This window comes from Gasterosteus aculeatus, chromosome 5 (assembly GCF_964276395.1).
Source record: "Gasterosteus aculeatus chromosome 5, fGasAcu3.hap1.1, whole genome shotgun sequence".
In the NCBI taxonomy this organism is placed as follows: domain Eukaryota; kingdom Metazoa; phylum Chordata; class Actinopteri; order Perciformes; family Gasterosteidae; genus Gasterosteus; species Gasterosteus aculeatus.
The window spans coordinates 8,738,898-8,761,442 of NC_135692.1; the positions used below are offsets into that span (position 1 = coordinate 8,738,898).

The following is a 22,545-nucleotide window of genomic DNA, read 5'->3' on the forward strand; positions in this document are numbered from 1 at the left end:
TTTCTAGCTACTGTCATTGTAAAATAATTTGTTAGAGTTGTTTTATTTTGGTTGTCTGATGTTTAAAATCAAGCGTACCTTTCTCAATGACCGAGACGAGGTCAGCCGCCTCTCTTGAGTGAGTGTGTAAGATGTTCCAGTGACTGTCTCACCGTCTCTGTCTGTCTCTGTCCGACTGTCTGGTTCAGGCGTGTCTCCTCCCTGCTGCTCACCTTCAAAATGTCCTCTACTGAGAATACAGTTGCTCTATAAACTGTCTTACACAAAAACACAGACTCACTTTCTGTCTCTGTCGTGACTGTGTGGCTCCCACCCACTCAGACACACATGGGGGTCTGAAACATCCCCCCATTCCTGCCCCCCCCCCCCCTCACATTTTTCTCTTTTCTCACGAGGTGTCTCGTTTCAGTGGGATTGTTGCTTCTAAACACCAAACGAGCACAAAACGCTAATCTGCCCGAGAAACAGGAAAGAAACAACAGTGTTGTGTTCGGCGAAATGAAGATGGCTTCAAGTGTGCGTGTGTGTGTGTGTGTGTGGGAGGGTGGAAGGGGGTGGGGGTGGGGGGGTAAATGAATGGAATGGCCCAGTTCCTCTTTGCCATCTCCAACTTCAGAGAGGAGGAGAGCTGCGTGGAGGCAGAGGAGCAGAAAAGAGGGCAAACGGGTTGACAAACAACGCCCTCGTCTTCTCTCGGCTCCTCGTCGTCCAAATCCTCCTCTTCATCAATCGCTCGCTCCCCATCTCCCCCTCTCTAATTCCCCTTAGTTTACATTTCATTTCATCTCCCTCGCCCGCCACGGTCTCTTTTTTGCAGTGTTGTGTCCCCCCCCCTCCCTCCTCGTAGTCCCCCATCCCACCAATCGCGGTGCTCGGCTGACTCTGCACCAATCGACTGGCCCAGCAACCCCCTTCACAGCCAGCGTTGAGGTCTGGAGCCGCGAGGGTGGCATTAAAAAACACGGCTGCCTTCCCCATGCAGCACCTCTCCACGCGTCTCCTCCTCCTCCTCCTCTTCCTCCTTCCACATTCTCCTCGCTGCTCCGCCATGGAGTCGTTCTATAATTCAGACGCCGCTCTCCCCTCGGTCAGGTGACTGCTGTCAGATTGTCGGCATGTGGCGCTCTGGGAGGAGGAGTTTCACGTGTTCCTGCCTTTTTGTAAACGGAATATGACTCATTGCGCATTTTCTTTATTACTCATAACAGAAATAAGTTCCTGCGGCTCGTCCCGGGGTGATGGGTATTTCCAGAGTGGGGACGATGAAGGGGAAGGTTTGACAGCGCTTGAACAACATTTTGTTGAAATTATCTTTTTTTCCCAGAATAATTGTGTGGCAGTCAAACAAAAAGACCTGGCGGAATCAACTGCACTCGACACCAAGCATCGACCCCCCTGCTATTTCTCATACAAACATTTGAATTATTGCAACAATTTTCTATCCTTTCTATGCACATTGTTTATAACCTATGACCTTTTCTGTGTTACTGCTGCACAATTAGAAGCTCTTGGGGACAACGTGGTCATTATTTACATCATCAATCAATCCGCCATGCAATTTTCTCCAAAAATCAATTATTTGGTTTGTTAAATCTAATAAAACCTCGCAAAATATATAGTTTATTGAGGTGTTTATATTTTCGAAGTTAAAAAAAAAAGGAAAAAAGACGATATTGTCTTATTAGTATTGTGCAAGTTTATTATTCAAATTTAGTCTAATTAGTCTAATAATAAATAAAACATGTGAAACATTGAACTGGGCAGCAGATCTGGTGAAGCAAAGGGAACAAAGAGATGTAGAGCAGCAACAAGGAACGGGCCGCAAATATGAATCTTGGCTTTAATAAGTGTCCAGGGATTAAAGTGGTACAATGCCTGGTCACAAGGGACCTGTGTGTGTGTGTGCGCGTGTGTGTGTGTGTGTGTGTGTTGTACCCTGCTCCCCCCTCCCTTCCGTCCCAGGAGCAGAAGTGTGGCTGAACAATACAACCTCCTGCCAGCTGACGGAGAAGCAGCGAGGGGGGGGGAGGAATCAAGCGAGCGACAGATAAAGTGAGATAGGGTGGGGGAGCAGAGTGGAAGCTGCAGATGGATAATGAAACAACAAGCCAGAATCGAGTCCTTCCCAAAAATAAACCTCAGAAGAAGCAGCGCTTCCATCCGCCCTCACCAATTCTCCTTTCGCTTCAGAATAATAGAAATCCAAGTCACCACTCTTTTGGAAGTCTACGCCCCCGAGCCAACGAAATCACATATCTAATCTTTTACTACTAGATATGATCTTCATTCATTTTCATGGTTGGTGTACGAGCTTCGAGTATTCAAACACGGAGCCTAGTTTCCCCATTTGTGTGTGGAGAAAAAGTAAAACACAACAGCTTAACCACCATTGTGTTGCCTTTGTCAGCGAAGAATAGCGACTCAAACGTTCCTTAAAGTGAACATCTTCAAGAATTGCCACTTCTAAGTCCAGCCAACTTCCGTTCCCTGCTGAGAGAAATATCACACTCCTCTTTATGGAGTCAAATCCAGGTCAAAGGTTTTGATCATTTGAAAAAAAAATGTGCACCTGAAAGTTTTGTTGCTGAACATTGAAAAATACAACAATGTATTCAAAATAAAAATAAGTGGACAAAAAGCATTTTTCGGGTTGAATATAGTTTAGATTTGGCGCCTCTACACAGACGGCTTTATGCACAAATACAAACGTTGTTTTTTTACAGGGTTTAAAATGATGAATTCTCAAATGTGCAATCAACATTAAAGACTTATTAAAGACATACATGCTCAAATAATTCTAATTGCAATGGTTGTGATTGTATAGAATTCCATGTAGTGCTGAATGTAATGTTAGTATCCGTTAAGGTGAACTCAATTTAGCTTAATTAGAGAGCTTTTGCTTGTTTTTTTGTGGGGAAAGATAAAATAAAGGAAATCTAATTGATGTGATATTTCTTGATTTCTCGTGATGCCGGAGAGTGTCTCAGATTCACCGTGAGCGACAGCCGATACCGTTAAGACGCACACGCGCTACTACAGCAACAAGTTTCCCTCACCTGTTGCTTTCTCCGATCACAAAGCCTCAAGTTTCAGCCTCGAGGTCAAATCCGCATCCTCCATTTGTGGTCGAATGCTTTTCTTTTCCCTCAAAGTCAAAGAGGTCACAAAGTTCCGCCTTGAATTTGTCAGCGTTTGATGGAAGGACGTCGCATGCAGAGGATCTATTACCCATCCGACATGCTGCGGAGAATCGATCCGTCCTGATGCTTTTCAAAATCAATACCGGTGTCAAAGTTTCTGTGTAATGTAATTTACTACGCTGGTGGAAACACGAGTGGGAGGACTTACAAATTCATTATTGTTTTTCGAGGAAATCCAAAGTGAAATATAAGGAAAGGATCTATCGGTAGCTGAGTGGGACATCACAGGAGATTGCTGAAGGCAAATCGATTTCATAGTTCAATTGAAGGACTCACACAAGCGAGTAAAATTAGTTTTTACAGACGCAGTATGTTTTTGTTTGTAGGGTTTAGTGGCCTCTAGTGGCGACCTTTAGCCGTCGTGAAAACGTGAAGCGTCCGTGTTCGGTTTGTACTCTTGACTCAACTCAACTTTTGCCCATTAGAAAGACGGCCGGACACAAACTTAGTGACAAAATCGAGAGACCTGTGACCGATGAGGGTCAAAATGGTAAATTATTACCATAACTGCTACGTCCCTGACTTCCTGTGACCACAGGAAGTGACTTCTCGGGGCCCATGTTGACCTTGATGGTAATGAGGTCACTGGTATTGACTCTTTTTGACAGGTGAATAACCCACAGACAAATACTGGCCTCGGGCCAGTCAGCACACACACACAGACACGCGCACAAGCTCAAATGTCAGCATGTACACACTCAGGCAAATTATTTTCGACCACAGGCCCAATCCCAGTAAGTGGGATAAACACACGCAGGTCGACAAAGTTATTCAAACACCGAACTTCGACATTGACGCGAGCAGAGTAAGAGTGATTATTGATTACAAGTCAGACCAATTGATCATCTGGGATTCCCGTGTGTGTGTCTTTACTCTGTTTTTGCACAATGACGCATGTGGCGCACACACACACACACGCACGCAGACACACCGCTGGCCGCAGGGTGTGACTGCCGCTGACGTTCTTCTTTTTTTGGGCTCCTACATCGCACATGAAAATAATAATAGTTATTATGAATCAGCAGGAGGAGATGAAACGGATGCGACATCTTAAAGACTTAAATATTTCCGTAGAAAATAAAGTTTACGTGGCAGGGTGACTGAGGACAAACACACACACACACACACACACACACACACACACACACACACACAAACACATCATGTTTTACTATCAAAGTGGGGTAAACCAAGGAGGTTTTAATGGAAAACAAATTGAAAGTGTGTATGACAAAGAGGATTTATAAGAACGATAAAGTCTCACTTAGAGGAAAATATTTTCTGTTACATATTAATAGCAGCGCCGCTGCCTAAAATACCAATCTGCCCTCAATAGCTTAATCCTCTCGTCTTATCTTTTCTTTCCCGGTCCGTGAGCTCTACTCATCCATCTTTCACTGACCCCCCTCCCAGTATTCCCAGGGACCCCATGACTTATCACACAGGGCGTGTATGTGCATGAATGTGTGTGTGTGTGTGTGTGTGTGTGTGTGCGCGTGGAGGCTGCATCATGACAAAAGAGACTCCACTAGACCGACACGTCTCAAGCACCCCCCCCCCCCTCTCCGAACCCCCCGACCCCCCCACACCCATTACTTTTCTTTTATCTCTCCATTTTCTTTCCTCCTCTACCTTTTTCTTCAATTCTCTGGAACGCTTCCTCGCCGCCTTCTTCTTCTCCTTCTCATCCTCCACCGCGTTGAGGTTCTCATCCGCCTTTTTCTTTAGCTGCGAGGCGGCGTGCGCCATGCTGCTCCGGTCTGATTAATCCTCACAGGTGGGAATGCCGAGGGGCGTGAGGGACAGGAGACAAAAGTCTGCTCTCTTAGACTTACGCCTCCTCAGCTCCAAATGATCTTTCCGTCCCTCCCGTGTCCCCGGCCGGGCTTTTGTCAGAGACGGACTCCCTCACAGGTGTGTGAAGGGGAAACGGTTTTCCAGATTTCCCTTCAGTCTTTTGTTCCCCATCTCCCTCGGCCGCACGGGGCAGATGCAAAATCAGGGTCCGGTTGGAAGCAGGGCAGAGGCAGGAGTTGCTCCCACCAGCCGCTTCCACGTCTCAGGGCGCAAAGTGCAAAACAAGTGGCGGTTATAGCAAATATAAAATATGTATACGCTCCACGCTCCCAGGTCCCTGTGGTTAAGAACAAAAAAAAAAAAAGAACGTTCTCAAAGGCAACGAGGGTTCCAAGAAGGTGCTCAAGCTCCAGCCCCTTAACCCAGCAGAGCGTCGCCCTGGTAACTGGACTGGTCCAGCTGCCTGCTAGACTGGTTCCCACAGCCCTCTGCCTGCACCTGAGCACTGAGCCATCCTCTCTGTGTGCACGCTCGGTCCGCAACGCCACGCCGGGACATATGATGGAAATGACGATGGAGAAGAGGTTGAGACAGGGAAGAGGAGGAGGAGGAGGGAAGGGTGAGAAAGGAGGAGGCAGAGAGAGGTAGGGAGAGCAGCTGGGACAGAGAGGCAGGAGGGGATGGATGAATACCTCTGCTTAGTACCAGCTGGTTGAGAGATAAAGAGGGAGAAAGGGAGGATGATACTCCACACGGGTACTTACAGTACACACACACACACACACACACACAGTGCAGCCATGATGCTCCTGTTATGAAACTTCCACTCAGGCTCTTGTCTGTCTTGAACTGTTCCACCCAAAGCAAGAGCTGGATCTCTCATCCGGGCTAAATGTAAAACAAAAGAATTTGAAACAATGAATTACTGCAAACCAAAAAGGTTCAACCGACCGTCGGCACCTTGTACAGCGAAACCTTTGGCTGGAATAAACATGAAATAGCCGACACAAGAAAACAAAATGTCATACAACGTCATTTTTGGGGGTGAAGCATCCCTTTACGTTTTCCACTGAAGTTTCAGAAGTAAACGAGGGAAATGCAGCGAGCTTACAGATCAATTATTAACACCTCAATGCATTATTCATAATAAAATGAAATACACAATTTGAGAGAATCCCTCCTTGAGGGGACGGCAGTAAGATTTCTGTGCAATTAGCTGCTTTTGAGAAGCATCGGCTTAAAATTAATGAGAGCGGAGAAATTCGGGGGGGGGGGGGGATTTGCCTGAGGGGACGAAGACGATTTTATATCCACATTTAAATGTATCAAAGCCCTGTGAACTAAAACCAGTAAAGACTTAGAAATATCAAGTTGTTCTTAGAAGACCCGTAATGTTTTCCTCGATGCCATTTACATTAGAATTACACATTTACAGCTTCAGTCAGTGTGTATCGCTGCGTGTGTGTAGCGTCTTGTGTGTGTGTGTGTGTGTGTGTGTGTGTGTGTGTGTGTGGTTATGAGCTCATGTCGGTGGACTGCAGCCTTTGAATATTAACAACAAGGGAAAGGGGATTGGATTGTGACACAGCGGCATGTGACAGCCGAGCAGGCCTGCTATTGGCCGTCTGGCATGAGAGAGGACCGTAATTGGCTACTTGGAAAAGGGAGGTCCCTCCCACAGGAGGACAATAACAAAGAGGAGAGGATGTCGCTGTACCACTAGTAGTCACTATAGTTTGAAGCCCCCCCCCCCCAAAAAAAGAGGCATATTTGTGACATATTTGCTGTATTCCTGCCTCCCTGAGGACGATGATACCTCTCTTTTTTTTACACATTGAACAAATCTTTAGGCCAAACATCACAAGCTCTACAGCTTAGTTGAATGGCATTATCAGAAAGGTAAAGAGTGTAAACAAGACTATTTGGACATGAGGAGAATGTGTGTGGATAAAATTAGACATCAGACTCTGATTGAAATGTCTCAGGATCTCTCTTAAATGAAAATCATTTTTTTAAAGAAAAAAAATAGCTTCCTCTCATCAATAAGTGAAAATCTTTAGATGAGCTTAATTTTTTGTGGCACATGGCACCGCCATAACAAACGGCATATTCCAGGTGAAACAGTTCTGTGCACCTACATCTGGAGCTTATCGCAGGTCAAACTGCAGCATAATGAGTCCTCAGTAAGAGAGCGAACTAATCCGTCATTATCTCCACGCGGAAAAGGAGCTTATGAATTAAATGCACGTTGGGCGAAAGGCTCTCAAGTCCGTCTTGAAACGGGGATTAGCAGCAGGTGACGTCTCTGTACGTGGATCAGAAATGTCAAACTGGCCCAACAAAAGACACTCGACAAAAGCTGCAGGAGTTTGTCTGCTGGTGTCGTCTCCGTTATGCTTCTCTTCCATCAATCCGATAACTAACGCTACCCACCGCCCACAGAAAGCTGCGCACGGCCGCGGCACTGCAGTTGATCGGGTGGTGGTGGGTGTGTGTGCAGCTACACTACAGCTCCATTGGAGGGTGAGCACAGCGTGGCCCCCCGAGGGGCCACCAGAGAACCGAGGCTCCTTGCTATGGATGAATAACATTGTGCAATCTTCAGCGTGATGCGTTATTCTCAATTCATTTAGTCAATGTCTGAGGTATCTGACCTACACTGATACAAAACTCAGAGGAGGAAACAGCAAGCAACACTTCGTAAATGATTTAATTGTAGTGCACTGACTGTGTTTTCCCAAGGTTTACAACCTCAGGGGAGGAGGGGGGGGGGTCTGTTATAATGAACACTGATTGATACTTGTTTATTCACTTTAAACATATACAAGAATATCACAAAAAAGAAAGAAAAAAAAATCGCAAACCAATTAAATAAGAAATGATCAGTATTCTGTCAAAAACATGATTGTGTCAATTCTTAAAAACAGAAAACAGCGTTGATGGATGGAGGCTTCAAACAGTGAGAGGGCAGTGATTCATAATCGCACACACGCGTGTATGTTGGCGTCAATCCATATGTGGACTGCTGGATGTGTTTGCTTGGGACTAATGGATCAGGGATGGGCAGTAAGAGTGTGTGTGTTTGTGCATGCCAGTTGTGTGTGTGTGTGTGTGTTTACTGTAAACATTTAGATGGATTTAGAATGGATGGATCACCGAGTAGGCCGACAGGGCAAAGGGCCGGGAGCCAAAAGTGTCAGACATACAAAAGAACTACAAAAAGGGACGAGACCAACTGCACAGATCTACCACAGACACAAATGAACTACAATAAGGCCCAAAAAAAACAGACTGACACAGAGCCACAACAAAAGAGGCTCAAAATCTTCTGAAAGTGAGTGTAAATAAAGTATATTGCTTGTAATAAATAATCCTAAAGGACCACTGTACAGGAGAAACACTCGTACACGCTGCTGTTTAGGAGTATTTAGTTTGGTGTCTGGCTCCCTCTGGTGGTTATCTAGGACATTCATTATGCACATAGAAGCATAATGTACAGTAAGCTATTTTAGCCCCTCGGGTTAAGGTCCTAATAAATAATAGTAGCTTTAATGCTTATGCTTAATAATGAAATAAAACGAGTGAAAGTAATCAGTAAATCACAGTAAATCAGCGGGAATACAAAGGAATATTATAAGATCTAAAAGTGTGTCAGTGCGCATGGTTTTAAGGCTGTGATGGTTTCAACCTTAATGAAATTAGACCGATATTCTCTTTTGTGATATATTACAAAGCGCTGTACATGCAGTACCCTTCCTGACCACTTGGAGGCAGCATCACACCGACAGAAGCAGAATCACAGTTAGATATTTTTAGTTGGCAGAAATATGATGATCACCGATAGAGTGACTTTCTTTCCACACTTCCAGGGACTTGTATAAGTACTATGTGGTAACACATAGTAGAAATTAAGAGCAAGCTTCCCATCTTGTTGGTCAGACCTCATTTAACACGCATTACGCCCCACCACAATATCCTGGTTCAATAGGAAAGTACATCATTACAGGCAATTAAGATCCTCTCAACACGCGGCTTCATTGTGGCTCCGTGTGCCACTCTAGCTTGGTGTCAGTAATGGGTGAACTTCTTAACCTTCTGAAGCTCTGAACATCAAGAAGAGATGCTCTCCTTCCGTTACAAACAACACAGCTTACTGATGCGAAAATATACTGACGCGGGAAAAGAAAACACCAGATAATGTAATTGTCTCAAGATAAAACTCAAAGGAAGAGGTGCACCATCAGCAGATGTTCTTCACTGTGGTTCTGCGCTTTGGTGAGAATTATCTGTCCTTCAGTTTTTCTCGGTAACCGATATCAAGCTCTTTTGGTTCCTTATCTTGTCCAAACACCAGCAGAGCTGCGGCCGGTTGAGCGGTTATCACTAAGAGCGGGACACACGGGCGTCTCTTTGTTGGACGCAGGCGCTTGTGTCAGTCGTGTTCAGGATCAGCTGATATATGAATGAACAAAAAGAGAGACACGGCCAGAGGATCACTTAAGTCTCATTACAACCAAAAATACACACAAAAGAACAATAAAGAGACAAAAAAGCAGCTACAAAGAGGCAAAATGACCAAGGCGTTCCCAGGCCAGTCCCTCCATAGTCCTGGGTCGTCCCCGGGCCGTACCTGGAACTGCTCCCTTGCAAGGCCCCCAGGGGGGCACCGCCACCAGACGCCCAAAAACCAGCTCAACCGGTTCCTTTCTATGCAAATGAGCAGCAGCTCCACTACGAGCTCCTTGCAAAGAAGAAGGTATCCTTCATTAATCCCCGTGGGGAAGTTACTCGGAGCAATGTGGTTACCGACACGCCTTCTCCACTCCACAGCCGCCCCTCTTCCTGCTGCACGCTGGTATGATCAAGAGAAACCGTCAAACATTTATATACATATCTATATTGGTTTGGTGACAGAATTCATCGGGCCCTCGAGGTCTGAAGATGACGCGTCCTCTGTGTCTCATCAAACACCTGACAGGCTGTGAATGGAATGTATGTCTATATAAACGATATTAGGAGGCATATCAGTAGTCTCACCTCATATGATATTGGAGAGGCCGGTCGAGTCCGGTCTCCATGAAGAGAGTTCATGAGAGCAGAGTGCTGCGATAATGGAAATAAGACGTTTACCCTCCAGTGCAGCGCCAGCTGATTCATTCCCAAATGTCAAATGACCTAATGGAGGAGGCAACAAATACTGTGTGCTCTATTACGACGTTTATTTAATGTAGTCCACGGAGCACACACCATAAAAGGTTTTTTATGTGCTACTAAGTATTTAGTATACTAATAAATTACTCATTATTTAAGTGTTATGCAAAAAAACTAATTTGCCCGAAGTATCGTTGCGAGGATGAGCGTGACGTCGCCATAGAGACATGACGACACTGAAAAAGGCCAAAAGGGTGAAGGAGTACGTGAAATGGGAGGTCAACTGAGGACACCCCATCACTCCCGTTACTCTATGATGAGAGGTGGTTTTACTGGGAAAGGTAGAATGAAAAATGTATCATTAATATAATAATTATGATAATATTACTAAATAAATACAGGTCAACTTCACTACTGCATGTCGGTGTCCCTATCCATCCGTGTATTTGTCTGTCTGTCTCCGTCAGGTCAACTTCGGCTTCCCGCTGGCGCTCTGCCAGCTGTCTCCAAGGCAACCGGAAACACGAGCCACAAATAGCCCTTGCAAGAAGAGTGTCCCTCCGCCGGGCGGCTTCATATCAAACCACATCACGGCTTTGCACATCCCTCCACGGCAGCAGATAGATCTCCTCAGGGGACATCAGGGGACTCCCCTCTGCTAATAATTGATTACAATAATTATTAGTTTGTGTACATGGTTTGTGTAGAGATGTTACAGACTGGCTATTTGAGATCACAAGAAGGGAGAAGATAATGTGAAGCTACAGTGAACTGATTTATCATCTACGGTTACATTTAGCAGGGTTGTTTTGTGTTGTATACGATAATTATATTTCCTTTAAGACAATTCCTCAGGTCTTACAATTATTTGACGTGTCAAAAGTTCCAATCGATGTAAACTAAAATATACAGTCATTTCCATATGAAAGTCTCAACCTATTTATGCCTCACATTTGACTTTTTCCACCCACTTAAATGTGAGGGTGTGCTGCTTTTCTTTTTAATAAAAGATAGCACACTTAATGCGTTTGGGACCAAAGGATGTATAAAGTAAGACATCTAAATCGGTTGCATTGCTGGTTATTTTGGGTGTGTGTAAAATGTGGCAGTAAAAACTGGAATGTCAATCTCATGTTTCAAAAGCACTGCCTTTAATCTAATAATGAAGTTTCACAACTTCTGGGTCTCATCGGTGCGCTCATGACAAGAGTAGATCTTATTTTAGCCAAGCAACAAGACGATATTACATTCAATGAATATTTCAGGCTCAACAACTCAGCAGAAGCCCCAGTGATCACTCAGCGTAATGAGGAGCCCCCCAAAAAACTCCTCAAGGATCAAGTGAAATTACACTGGATTTGAGGAGCACATTTTCATCTGGTCGTCTTTAAATCACACACACACACACACACACACACACACACACACACACACACACACACACACACACACACACACACACACACACACACACACAGTCTCCTGAAGCTGTACTCTAATCCATGTGGAATGATAACTCTCCCTGACATTATTAAAGGTTAATTAGACATGCAGTTCCCATTATAGATACTGATAGCTCATCCTAATCCATGCACACGCGCACACACACACACACACACACACACACACACACACACACACACACACACACACCCCCTGTTTGTTTTCTCACCACACTAACAGACACACGCCTACTCAACAGGACGCAGCCACTTCAGGACGGGTGTCCTGACCCGACTTTGGTGGGTATATGCAAATGACCCTGGAGAGGCTGTCATGGCAACGCATCAAGTGGCAGGCGTGTGGCCAATGGGAGGAGACGAAAGGTGAAAGTGGAGGTGGAGGAGGAGACGGAGGAGTGAAAGGATGAGAGGATGGTCAGCGGGGTTGAAAAAAGAAAGGAATGAGAGATGTGAGAGGAGAATGGAAGGACCGGTGACGAGAAAAAAAAGATTAAGGAGACGGGAAGATAAAGGTGATGGAGAAAAAAAATCAACTAATGATCTTGTTAATTCAGCTGTTTGAGTCTCCAGGTGTCCATTTTTTCTCTTCCTTCTCGTGGTGGTTTGGGGTAAAAGAAGCATTAGTAGTAGTAACTCAGGTTACATAATGTGGCTCAACATTACATACGGACGTTGTAAAAAGTCAACAACGGACATTAACAGCGGTCATCTGGGTGAAAGTCACATGTTTATTGGACCCGTTCATCCTTCTTAAACTCCTCTTTATGCCGATTTTAGAGAGTGCTGCATGAATGAGTTGTATAAACACCCAGATTAATCTGTATTTTCTGCGCTTCTGGTTCTATCGTCTTTTGGTGTTTTCTTGCTTAGAGACGTATAAAATAAATAATATCTGCGGTTGAGACAAGCTTAAGAGTTATAGTCAGCAAAAAAAAAAGCGTTATTTGCACCTATTTGTGCTTAAAGTGTGCAACGAAACCATTACTTTTATTGCATGTTTGCTGATTTTGTGCTGATTTAACAATGGACACATTGGTGTTTTTGTGTGTCTGTGTTTGCCCTTAAGTGACCTTCAGTGAGACCAATAGACCATAAGAAAAATAGAGAGACAGAGGGCATGCTGGTTCTTTGGTGATGTTCTGTTTGAATAGAAGATGCTATTAACTAAGTGTACGCTGCCTTTCACACACACACACACACACACACACACACACACACACACACACACACACACACACACACACACACACACACACACACACACACACACACACACACACACACACACACACACGGTGCAGACAATGATGACGTGCGTCTCAATGCGCGTGAGGAGCAGACTGGGTATTTCCAGCAGGCGACCTGCCAGTCCTCCGCTCTGGTCCTCCTGCCTCTCGTCACATCACTGCAGCTCTCCTTCCTCTTCCTCTCGCTCTTTCTCTTCATCGTCCATCGTTTCATCTGCTGACTTCAATGCACGAGGCCGCTACAGCGGAGTGCCACCGCAGATTACATTAGTGACTCAGTGGTAAGAGAACGTTGTCCAAAAGCATGATGGGAACTGGTGTGGCAAGAAACATATGTGGGTATTGAACTAATATCTCATAAAAGCCAGTGGCATGTTGTTAATGATTTCTTCTGACCCATCGCAGACTGAAGCTGTTGCTTTTTTTGATTACAAGCTTATAAATAGACCCAGGTGAATATAAAAGTTGTGGTTCCAATTTGAACACTGCTTTCTTAATGAGTAGTAACGTTGGCCGTGTAGTCCCTGCGGGGCGGGCTGCCTGCGTAGACTGAGGACGTTGCTACGGCACGGCGGCTGCTATCAGCGCAGGCTAACGTTTATTTGATTGCATCATTGGGCTCATTATTTAAATGTTGCCATGGTTGCCGGACGTATCGGTGAACCCGGTGGAGAGGGAAGAGTCAACGGTCTGGGTGCCACTTCTGTACTAAACCTACATGTTAATCTCTGCATGTTTATCCTTGTGTCCTTCTGTCCTCTCTACTTTAATAAAAGTAAAGCAAGTATAAAAGAACTATGCAGGAAAAAAATCAATAAAAAAATCGAAGAAGAAGAAAAAAAAAAGGAAAAAAAAAAGAAAGGCGCGAAGGGTGGAGGGATTGGTGGGTGTGGAACAAAGAATGAGAGGAGACATGAATGAGAGACTGATGAAATGAAAGAGCTTACACATAAGCAGCAGTCCCTCAGAGGGGGAAAAACAGAAAGATAAAGACAGAGTGGAAAGGACTGATGCTCGGAGACAAATATGAAGCTAGAGATGGATGTTTCCCCCGGAAACGATTACGTCACCTTCTGCAGTTGCCATGGCTACAGAGTCCCATTAGCCTAATCACACTACTGTGTGGCACCTTCGCTTACCCGTCCATGGACTCCAGGCTTCGCACATGTCACAGTAAAGCCTCATTGTACACGCAGCGATCATGCTTACGTAGTCTCTTGTTGTTCGTAGTCTTGGAGTCACCAGAAGCCCTGTGGATGGACCGAGTACCGGGTCCATAACCAAACCTCGGTCCAGTCTGTAGGAGCCTCACCTTGCTGCCCCCCATTACAGCTTGCAATTGACAAAAGTTGAAGCCTGATAAATTAATTGGAAATATTCTTCAAAGACTTGACTTATATATTTGCAGCTGCTGCACATGATAAATAAAGTTGTATCAAAATTATCTAATGAGAAAAAGCCTTCCTATTATTGTTACCATGTTATGACCTCCCCCCACTGTTGCTGATAGTGAACGTGAGCTGAGCTTTATGACTGGACTGCTGGTCTCAGTACTAAACAACGATCTATGGCCGACGCTCTGCCAGCGTTTCTGCACTGTAGCATTAAGCTAATTCACCCGCTATATGCAGCTTGTGCACATTTTACTACAGCGTGTGACACGGGGCGATACTAGAGGCGGCTTTCTCTCAGCAATAACCTCGATGTATTACTCTTATACCTGCTGCACCGGCCCCATGCATCCAATAGAGCTTTGAGGTTGTATGTAATGAGCTGTAAAAAATGACTAGCTCAATATTTTCACAGCTGAGCAGGAGGTCTTTCCTCTCCACTCTAAGCAGATATACATCTACAACCCGAGCGTATCACACCAAGTCACAGTCAGCACTTCTTTACATTCACAGTGAACTCTGAAAACCTATTTGCACACATCTTGTACGGACAATCTCCCCAGTTGTTTTACGCTGTGGCGTCTGCAACATTTTCTCCCCCCACTATTGATATGACTTCATTGTACTTTGCACCAGAGGGCAGAGGGATTCTAATAAAACAGTAAGTCATGCCATTAAACCTCTTGCTGAGCTCGGCAGTAATAGTACAATAATTATTCCCTCGGTGTAAAGAAGGTGGAAACAGGACAGACCAGCAGCCGACAAAGAAAAGAGGCTGAGCGATGAAACGGAGGAGAGAGAAGAGAGGAAGAGTAAGAGGCGAAAAAAAAGGAAAGAACCGCAGACCGAACGGCTCCGAGCTAGAAGAAGAAACAAACATGCGGCACAGGACGAATCCTGGATTATGGCTTGAGATGGTCAGAACAATTGAGAATAGAACAAACTTTCCACCCTGATGGTAGACAAATGGTAGTAAATATAAACCTTGGAGCAAATAAATAGTATATTAGGAGAGAGCATTCGTGGTTCTGGCAAATACCCCAAAAACGGCATGAAAAGCCTTGTGTAGGAGTGACGCGTATCGGCAGAACAGAGGGAAGCTGTGTCGTTGCTCAAGAGCCAGAAGGTCAACAGAAGGGAAGTTCAACATTGGCCCACAACAAGGGAACGCTTATTTCTGTAAAGCATGTTGTTTCCAGACCGTAACCAAGTTGTTATTATCGTAACCACGACGACGAAGGACCTAAAACCCGAACAAAGTATTGATGGACCAAACTGTGGTTACACAGCAACATCGGTTATACAGTGTGTTTGACCAACACCACTAAAACCCTGCAATAGATTTACTTTCTTACTAAGTTAGTGCTGCTTTAATAACTTCAACCCGGTTTAAAATGGACACCAATGAAGTCAAATAATTAATATTAAGTGACATCTGCATCAATCAGATGAGCGGGAATAACGAAGGGCCGCTGAGGGAGGATGAGATCCGCGTGATGAGTAATGGATGTCCGGATATCCTCCCTGCCGAGGATCAGGAGTTGATTAAAAGCAGCGATCTTTAGGGAGCAAAAAGCTCTGCAGACCTGCGCCTCAGTCAACTGCTGAGCAAGGCCAGCACAGCAATGCACATTTGGAACTGAATCCCCGGGCCCGTGCCAAGGAGTCGGGCCATCTCACTTTGTTTCTCCCCTCCAGTAGCATTTAGTTTTCACAAATCAGTATATTGAAACGATGGGGGCACAGAACGCCATAATCCTCTCTGGACCAATCAGACATTTGTTATTTAAGATATTGAGCCCTTTGCAATCTATGTTTCTCAGTTTCTGATTGGTGTGATGAGACTGAATGTGATGGGTGGGGGAGGGGGGGTGAGGGTGTGGGGAGGTGGCTGTACATTAAATCTGACCATGCTAACAGAGCCTCATCCTGTTCCTGTGAGCTAAGCGAGCCAAGCTCAGCGCTCTGCTCCCCGGCTGCCTCAGCAAAAACACACACAATATGTTGTCTCTAAGAGGACCGAGCTGGCAGCCAACCCCCCCCCCCAAAGAATAGCCTCAGCTTCATTATACCGTACGCTGAGTATCCAGTAGGACAATAAAATCCCTGCATGATGAATTGTAATAAGTTGCGGGTACATTATCGCTGAGTCAGCTCCTGCTCCGTACAGACTTTACTCTGCGTCTTCTTCTTCTTTTCTACCCTTCATCCACTCCCGCTGGTTGCCTTACGTTGTGTTCAGGGCTTCAGTCTTCCAGGGATTCGAGGACACTCGAGGAACTGCACCGCGCGCTCTTCAAGCAGCGCTTCTTGAATTAAGCACGCAACCTTTTTGTGTGAATCATTGTAACCTTTCAGCCCGTCACTCTTAAAATGATCTCTTGAAAAGGCACCTGATATTTAGAATGAACGGCCTCTTTGATGCCCCCCCCCTCCTCTGCACATTATCACTCTGAGTCACAGCAGTCTTTTTAAGAGTTTCAAAGCAACATTTAAGGATCTTTTTAACATGAACATTGAGTCATAACCCAATATCCCAGAGTTTTCTCTCTTATTCTTTCGTTCTGATTCCGTCCCGGTGAAACTCCCTTGGTGGCTGCTGAATGCTTCCCGCTGGTTTACCGCGTCCTGATACTTGAGTTTAACATTCCTGAGGATCGGAGGGTGCCAGCTGAACCTCAGCGCGGGTTAATGTTACGCCTCGGCGACAACACTTCCTGCCTTCGGTATGGTACTATAATCTTTTAAACTCCAAAAATAGATTGAGTCGTGGAGAAACGAGTGCTAAATTACATATGAAGACCAGCCAATACAGATGTTTCCTCACCAACAAGAGCAGCAGTGAAACACCTGTAATTACAGCTCTCGGCTCGGTTTTCTTACTCTGGATAAATCAGATTGCGAGCGTGCTGAAGCTTCCACTTCACGCCCATTGAAAGCATTGACAGCATTGACATCGGAGAGGGTGCGGGATCAAAAAAAAGAGAAAAGGACTGAACGTGGGCAGTCAGGTTACATAAGCACCCGTCCACTTCGCTAACTACAACCGCACAACAAGCAGCGAGCATACGTGTGCTGCTCACTTCCTCCAACAGAGGCGAGTTTTGGAGAAGAGCTGGTTACTGCGGGAGTAATACAGATTATATCATAATCCTGCTAGTGAGTCTAAATATTTGTACAAATTGGTACAAACTAACATTTTCATTTGTTGGGTGCCATTTACAGTTCTCACACACACACACACACTGAGTCACAGAAACACCCACGGAGTCCAAAGCAGCATATCAATTTGTTTTCATCGTCCTGGACTGGACTTCATCCAATTCAACAAGAGGCACTCTTCCTCTGAGTGGGTTTGTTGTATATGTAGAAGACGTGTATGTCTATTTGTACGTGAAAAAAAGAAAGAGGCATAAAACCAAACAGCACTTGAACTGCCGGACTCGCTCGCTCACAATCCTCTTAGCCTATATAATAACACCAGGAGACTCAAACTACTTCATAAGGAATCCTTTCATAACATTTGACTATTTATTTATGAATTAGATTAATGAAACCGTGTGAAGCTTTGAAGGAACAACTGTCTTTAATAAGTCTAAATATATATATAAATATATATATATATATAAATATATATATATATATATATATATATATATATATGTATGTTTCTCCACCCTGTTGTGTTGATCTACATGCAGTTATCCTCTGATCAACTTCCACTGCTCCTCACTGGTTCTCTCACCTCCTCCCGCTCCCAGGGGGTCTCTGGTTGTCATAGTAACTTTCATTAACACACCTGCTAAGCGATAAGCTCTCTCTCTCTCTCTGTGTGTGTGTGTGTGTGTGTGTGTGTGTGTGTGTGTGTGTGTGTGTGTGTGTGTGTGTGTGTGTGTGTGTGTGTGTGTGTGTGTGTGTGTGTGTGTGTGTGTGTGTGTGTGTTTCACAGACGTTGACCTAAAACAAGCTGTAATTACAGCTACAAGGAGACCAATGAGGACAAAAATATGATGGTAAACGTGCAGGAGGTGTCACATTCTATTGCTCCTTGTTGTTTGTTAATACTTACTAACTTTAAAAGATTTAAACTGATCAACACCTCCCTGAGTTGCTAAAATAATCCATTTAAAATCATTATCATAACAATGTTGACAATTTGTTTCACGTTCAAAGAGAAGAATGCCCCATTTCCTTCACTAAATATCCTTAAACAAACCCCCTCCACGCCTCCAATTGTTCCTTTTTGCCGGGCGAGATGGTTCTCCTGATGTTCCCCAGGCGCATGATGGCATCCACGTCACAGATCCAGTGTCCCTAGCAACAGGTGGAGCCAACGCTCATCTCATCAAAGCCAAAACACGCTCGTCTTGTTTTTTTACTTGCTTTATCGCTCTACTTTTCCCGTCTGTACATGCCTTTAACAGCCTCCCTTCTTCTTTATTCCTCCTCTTCCCTCAGCGCTTACCGTTCTCTTCATCTGCCTCCTTGCTTCCTTACCCTTTTTGACCACTTTCTCTCTTTTCATCTGCTGCTTCTGCTGCCATCTCTCTCTCTCTCTCCTCCCCCCCCATTTCCTTCCTTCCTCTCCCTCTCGTCTCTTCCCTGCAGGATCACAGTCGTCTCTTGTCAGTCGAGACGCCGTCTTACCGACTGAATCGCCAGGTTATCATACCTCACTCTACACATCCATCTCTTTCCTTCTTCACAACTTTACCAGCTCTTCCTTCCCTGCGTTTTTTGGACTCCGCCTTTTTCTGGTCCTTTCCCTCAAGCTCTTTCCTCTGCGTAGCGCCTCTCAGACTAAGAGCCCCATCTCCCCCCAATAGGACATGACATCAATATTCAGGAAGACGTATGAGTCCCATCCGCTGGCCAGAGCCGCGTTTGTTGCCTCGATGAAGCAAAATCACCTGTTAAGCTAAATTAATGGTTAAGAAAGGTGTGTGTGTGTGTGTGTGTGTGTGTGTATTTGTTTGTGTAAATGGAGACAATTATGAATAGCTGACTCGACATAAGGCTGAATCTTGTGGGATAAAATGTGCTTAGTCAGCAGCCTTTTCCACAGCAGCACTATACTGAAATAGAGAAATATACCGCATAACATGAAAAGTACCTCACAAAGTACACAATCACAGTAGACAATTAAAAGGTAGCCTGTTGCCTAAATGTTGTGGGTGAGGGGACTTATTTTGCCTAGTGGCATAATTAAATGTGATTCTTTCCAATCAACTTTTACTTATTGGGATAATAATTCCCCCAAAACGTCTTTTACTAATAAAGTCCTGAAGGGAACCCTTTTTCACTCACTTGTGATTCTTCTGTTTTAGAGGCTTAGGAGAGACACAAAGCTGCGACATATCACGCTAATGTAGAGCTATAAATCCTGATCTGTGTTTGCTAAGCACCGGGAAACCCTTTTTAATCACTTAACAGGCGCTGACAAGGCATTTCCTGGATTAGCATCACAACCAATTATTGCCATATCATTTCATTGCTTTTGTGTCGATGCAGATGTTGCAGTGGATTCAAGACAGCGGTTACTAATCAGGAATGATGCTTGTAAACTAGATGCTGTCAGATAGAGGCAGCTATAATCGTGTTTGTAGGTCGTATCCCGACACATTGTTACAATCCTATTTTCTGAAACCTCTTTTTATTTCTTATCCTCTGATCTCACTCGGCATCTTAACCGGCTAAGGTTAAGATGCTTAGAGCCTACAGCTACATTTTTCTGGTGTGAAAATAAATTATACATGTATATTTGTATTCAATTTAAAGAAGGGACATTTCAAATTCAAAGGCTTTTTTACAAAAATAAATTTACAGAAATAAAGCTCATGACAAAGCAAAGAATTGAAGCAACCCAGCAACATTCCCACAACACCAACCTATGAGTTACTTCAATAGGTACACAGATCACAATGAACAGTGTCATGTAAATAAAAATGCCCTTTTAGTTGAATCTGTGAGGATCAGAAGCTGCTTCACTGTGTTAGTGCTTCGTCACCAGATCCCCTTTTAGACAAAAGGCATCGAGCACAACAAAAGGTCTGCTCTCCATCAGCAAAATCCACAAACAAACAACAGGCCAGACGCGATGAATCAGAAATTTACCTCTCAAAGTAGTCAAATAATCATATTTGCGATCTCAAATCAGACATATTGGAAAACAATAACAAACAACTTTCTTGCCAAATAAAGCCCGGCCATCGTTTCTTGTCAGATGGATTTCATTTGCTTCAAGCAGCCACGCCGTGTTGTCAACGAGTCATTCTTTTACCTTCTTTCCTTTCTTCTTGCGATGAGCTGACTTCCCCGGAGTCTTCTCTTTAACCTCCTCGCTCATTTCAGCAGCTGTGTGTCCCAAACAGATGTGTGTACGAGTCACCCCCCAAAAAAAGGGGGTTTTGTTTTTGTTCTTAATCCAGCATTGATGAGCAGCAAGAGAAGAGTGGAGTGGCGGCCACTCTGAGCGCGCACAGCGACCAACTCAGCTGCTCACACCCACTTTCTCTCACACACACACACACACACACACAAATGCGCACAGACGCGTATTCTGTCCGCGAGGAGAGAAAGCCACGAAGGCTGCCCGGCTGAAGCGATGGAAAGACACACATGCTGTCTCTCTTTGTCTCTTTGTCTGATCTGATAACTGGCGCACTTCACTTCTACTCGTCCTGGTTTTCTCCCACTCGCTCCACAAGTGAGAGCGGCGCAGCAACAAGCTGCAGGGGCTCGAGTATTAATAACAATCAATATGGCCGTTTGTGTGTAGAGAGGAGGTTGTGTATTTCTGCAACAAGTTGAGGTTCTCTGTGAGGAACAATTTGAGTTTCAGAGATGAGTTACTACAAAGTGTAGAAATGTACCAAAAGTAAAAGCAATAACAGACTTTCTCATTTCACAGTAGCGTGAATATACAGATATTCTGACAGAAAGGTCACCCGTCTACAACTGGCTTTGTTTGTGTTATTATATCACTTTCCAAAGTTACACAATAACATAAAAGAAACTAACCAATCGAGGTGTCCGTGGTCTTAGTGGCAAAATGACCGTTCTTGTCAATGGAGTCTCCTTAAAGAGAGCGAAGATAACGACTTCAGCAGCTTAACGCTGTGAAAATATTCTATAGTGTACACTTAAAATCATACTGATGGATTTGGTGACCCATGACTGCTGCTGTCTGTCTACCAACGGGGGAGTGACGACTGCCTTCTGCATCGGGTTTGTACTGCTGGTATCTACAGTGGGTTTGTACTGCTGGTTTCTACAGTGGGTTTGTACTGCTGGTTTCTACAGTGGGTTTGTACTGCTGGTATCTACAGTGGGTTTGTACTGCTGGTTTCTACAGTGGGTTTGTACTGCTGGTATCTACAGTGGGTTTGTAATGCTGGTATCTACAGTGGGTTTGTACTGCTGGTATCTACAGTGGGTTTGTACTGCTGGTATCTACAGTGGGTTTGTACTGCTGGTATCTACAGTGGGTTTGTACTGCTGGTTTCTACAGTGGGTTTGTACTGCTGGTATCTACAGTGGGTTTGTACTGCTGGTATCTACAGTGGGTTTGCACTGCTGGTATCTACAGTGGGTTTGCACTGCTGGTATCTACATTGGGTTTGTACTGCTGGTATCTACATTGGGTTTGTACTGCTGGTATCTACAGTGGGTTTGTACTGCTGGTATCTACAGTGGGTTTGTACTGCTGGTATCTACATTGAGTTTGTACTGCTGGTTTCTACAGTGGGTTTGTACTGCTGGTATCTACAGTGGGTGTGTACTGCTGGTATCTACAGTGGGTTTGTACTGCTGGTATCTACAGTGGGTTTGTACTGCTGGTATCTACAGTGGGTTTGTACTGCTGGTATCTACAGTGGGTTTGTACTGCTGGTATCTACATTGGGTTTGTACTGCTGGTATCTACAGTGGGTTTGTACTGCTGGTATCTACAGTGGGTTTGTACTGCTGGTATCTACAGTGGGTTTGTACTGCTGGTATCTACAGTGGGTTTGTAATGCTGGTATCTACAGTGGGTTTGTAATGCTGGTATCTACAGTGGGTTTGTAATGCTGGTATCTACAGTGGGTTTGTACTGCTGGTATCTACAGTGGGTTTGTACTGCTGGTTTCTACAGTCGGTTTGTACTGCTGGTTTCTACAGTGGGTTTGTACTGCTGGTTTCTACAGTGGGTTTGTACTGCTGGTTTCTACAGTGGGTTTGTACTGCTGGTTTCTACAGTGGGTTTGTACTGCTGGTTCACAGTGACTATGAAAAACTACCTCATAAGACCCCACTT

At 44.6% G+C, this 22,545-nt stretch overlaps 1 protein-coding gene across 45 annotated transcripts in view; it reads right to left on the reverse strand.

Moving 5' to 3' along the window:
• The window catches only part of LOC120819509 (ankyrin-3-like), a 98,123-nt gene that overhangs the window by 66,915 nt on the left and 8,663 nt on the right, over nt 1-22,545 (reverse strand). For 42 of the 45 annotated variants that reach the window (XM_078103141.1, XM_078103139.1, XM_078103137.1 and 39 more), the window contains exon 1: nt 4,833-5,734. The exons of 2 other annotated variants lie outside the window; for them this stretch is intronic. In XM_078103141.1, the coding sequence (XP_077959267.1) occupies nt 4,833-4,949 (117 nt within the window). In that variant the 5' untranslated portion in view covers nt 4,950-5,734. Of the gene's footprint in view, nt 1-4,832; nt 5,735-20,529; nt 20,738-22,545 lie in introns of those variants that run through there. One more of the 45 variants, XM_078103123.1, reaches the window with a different exon arrangement.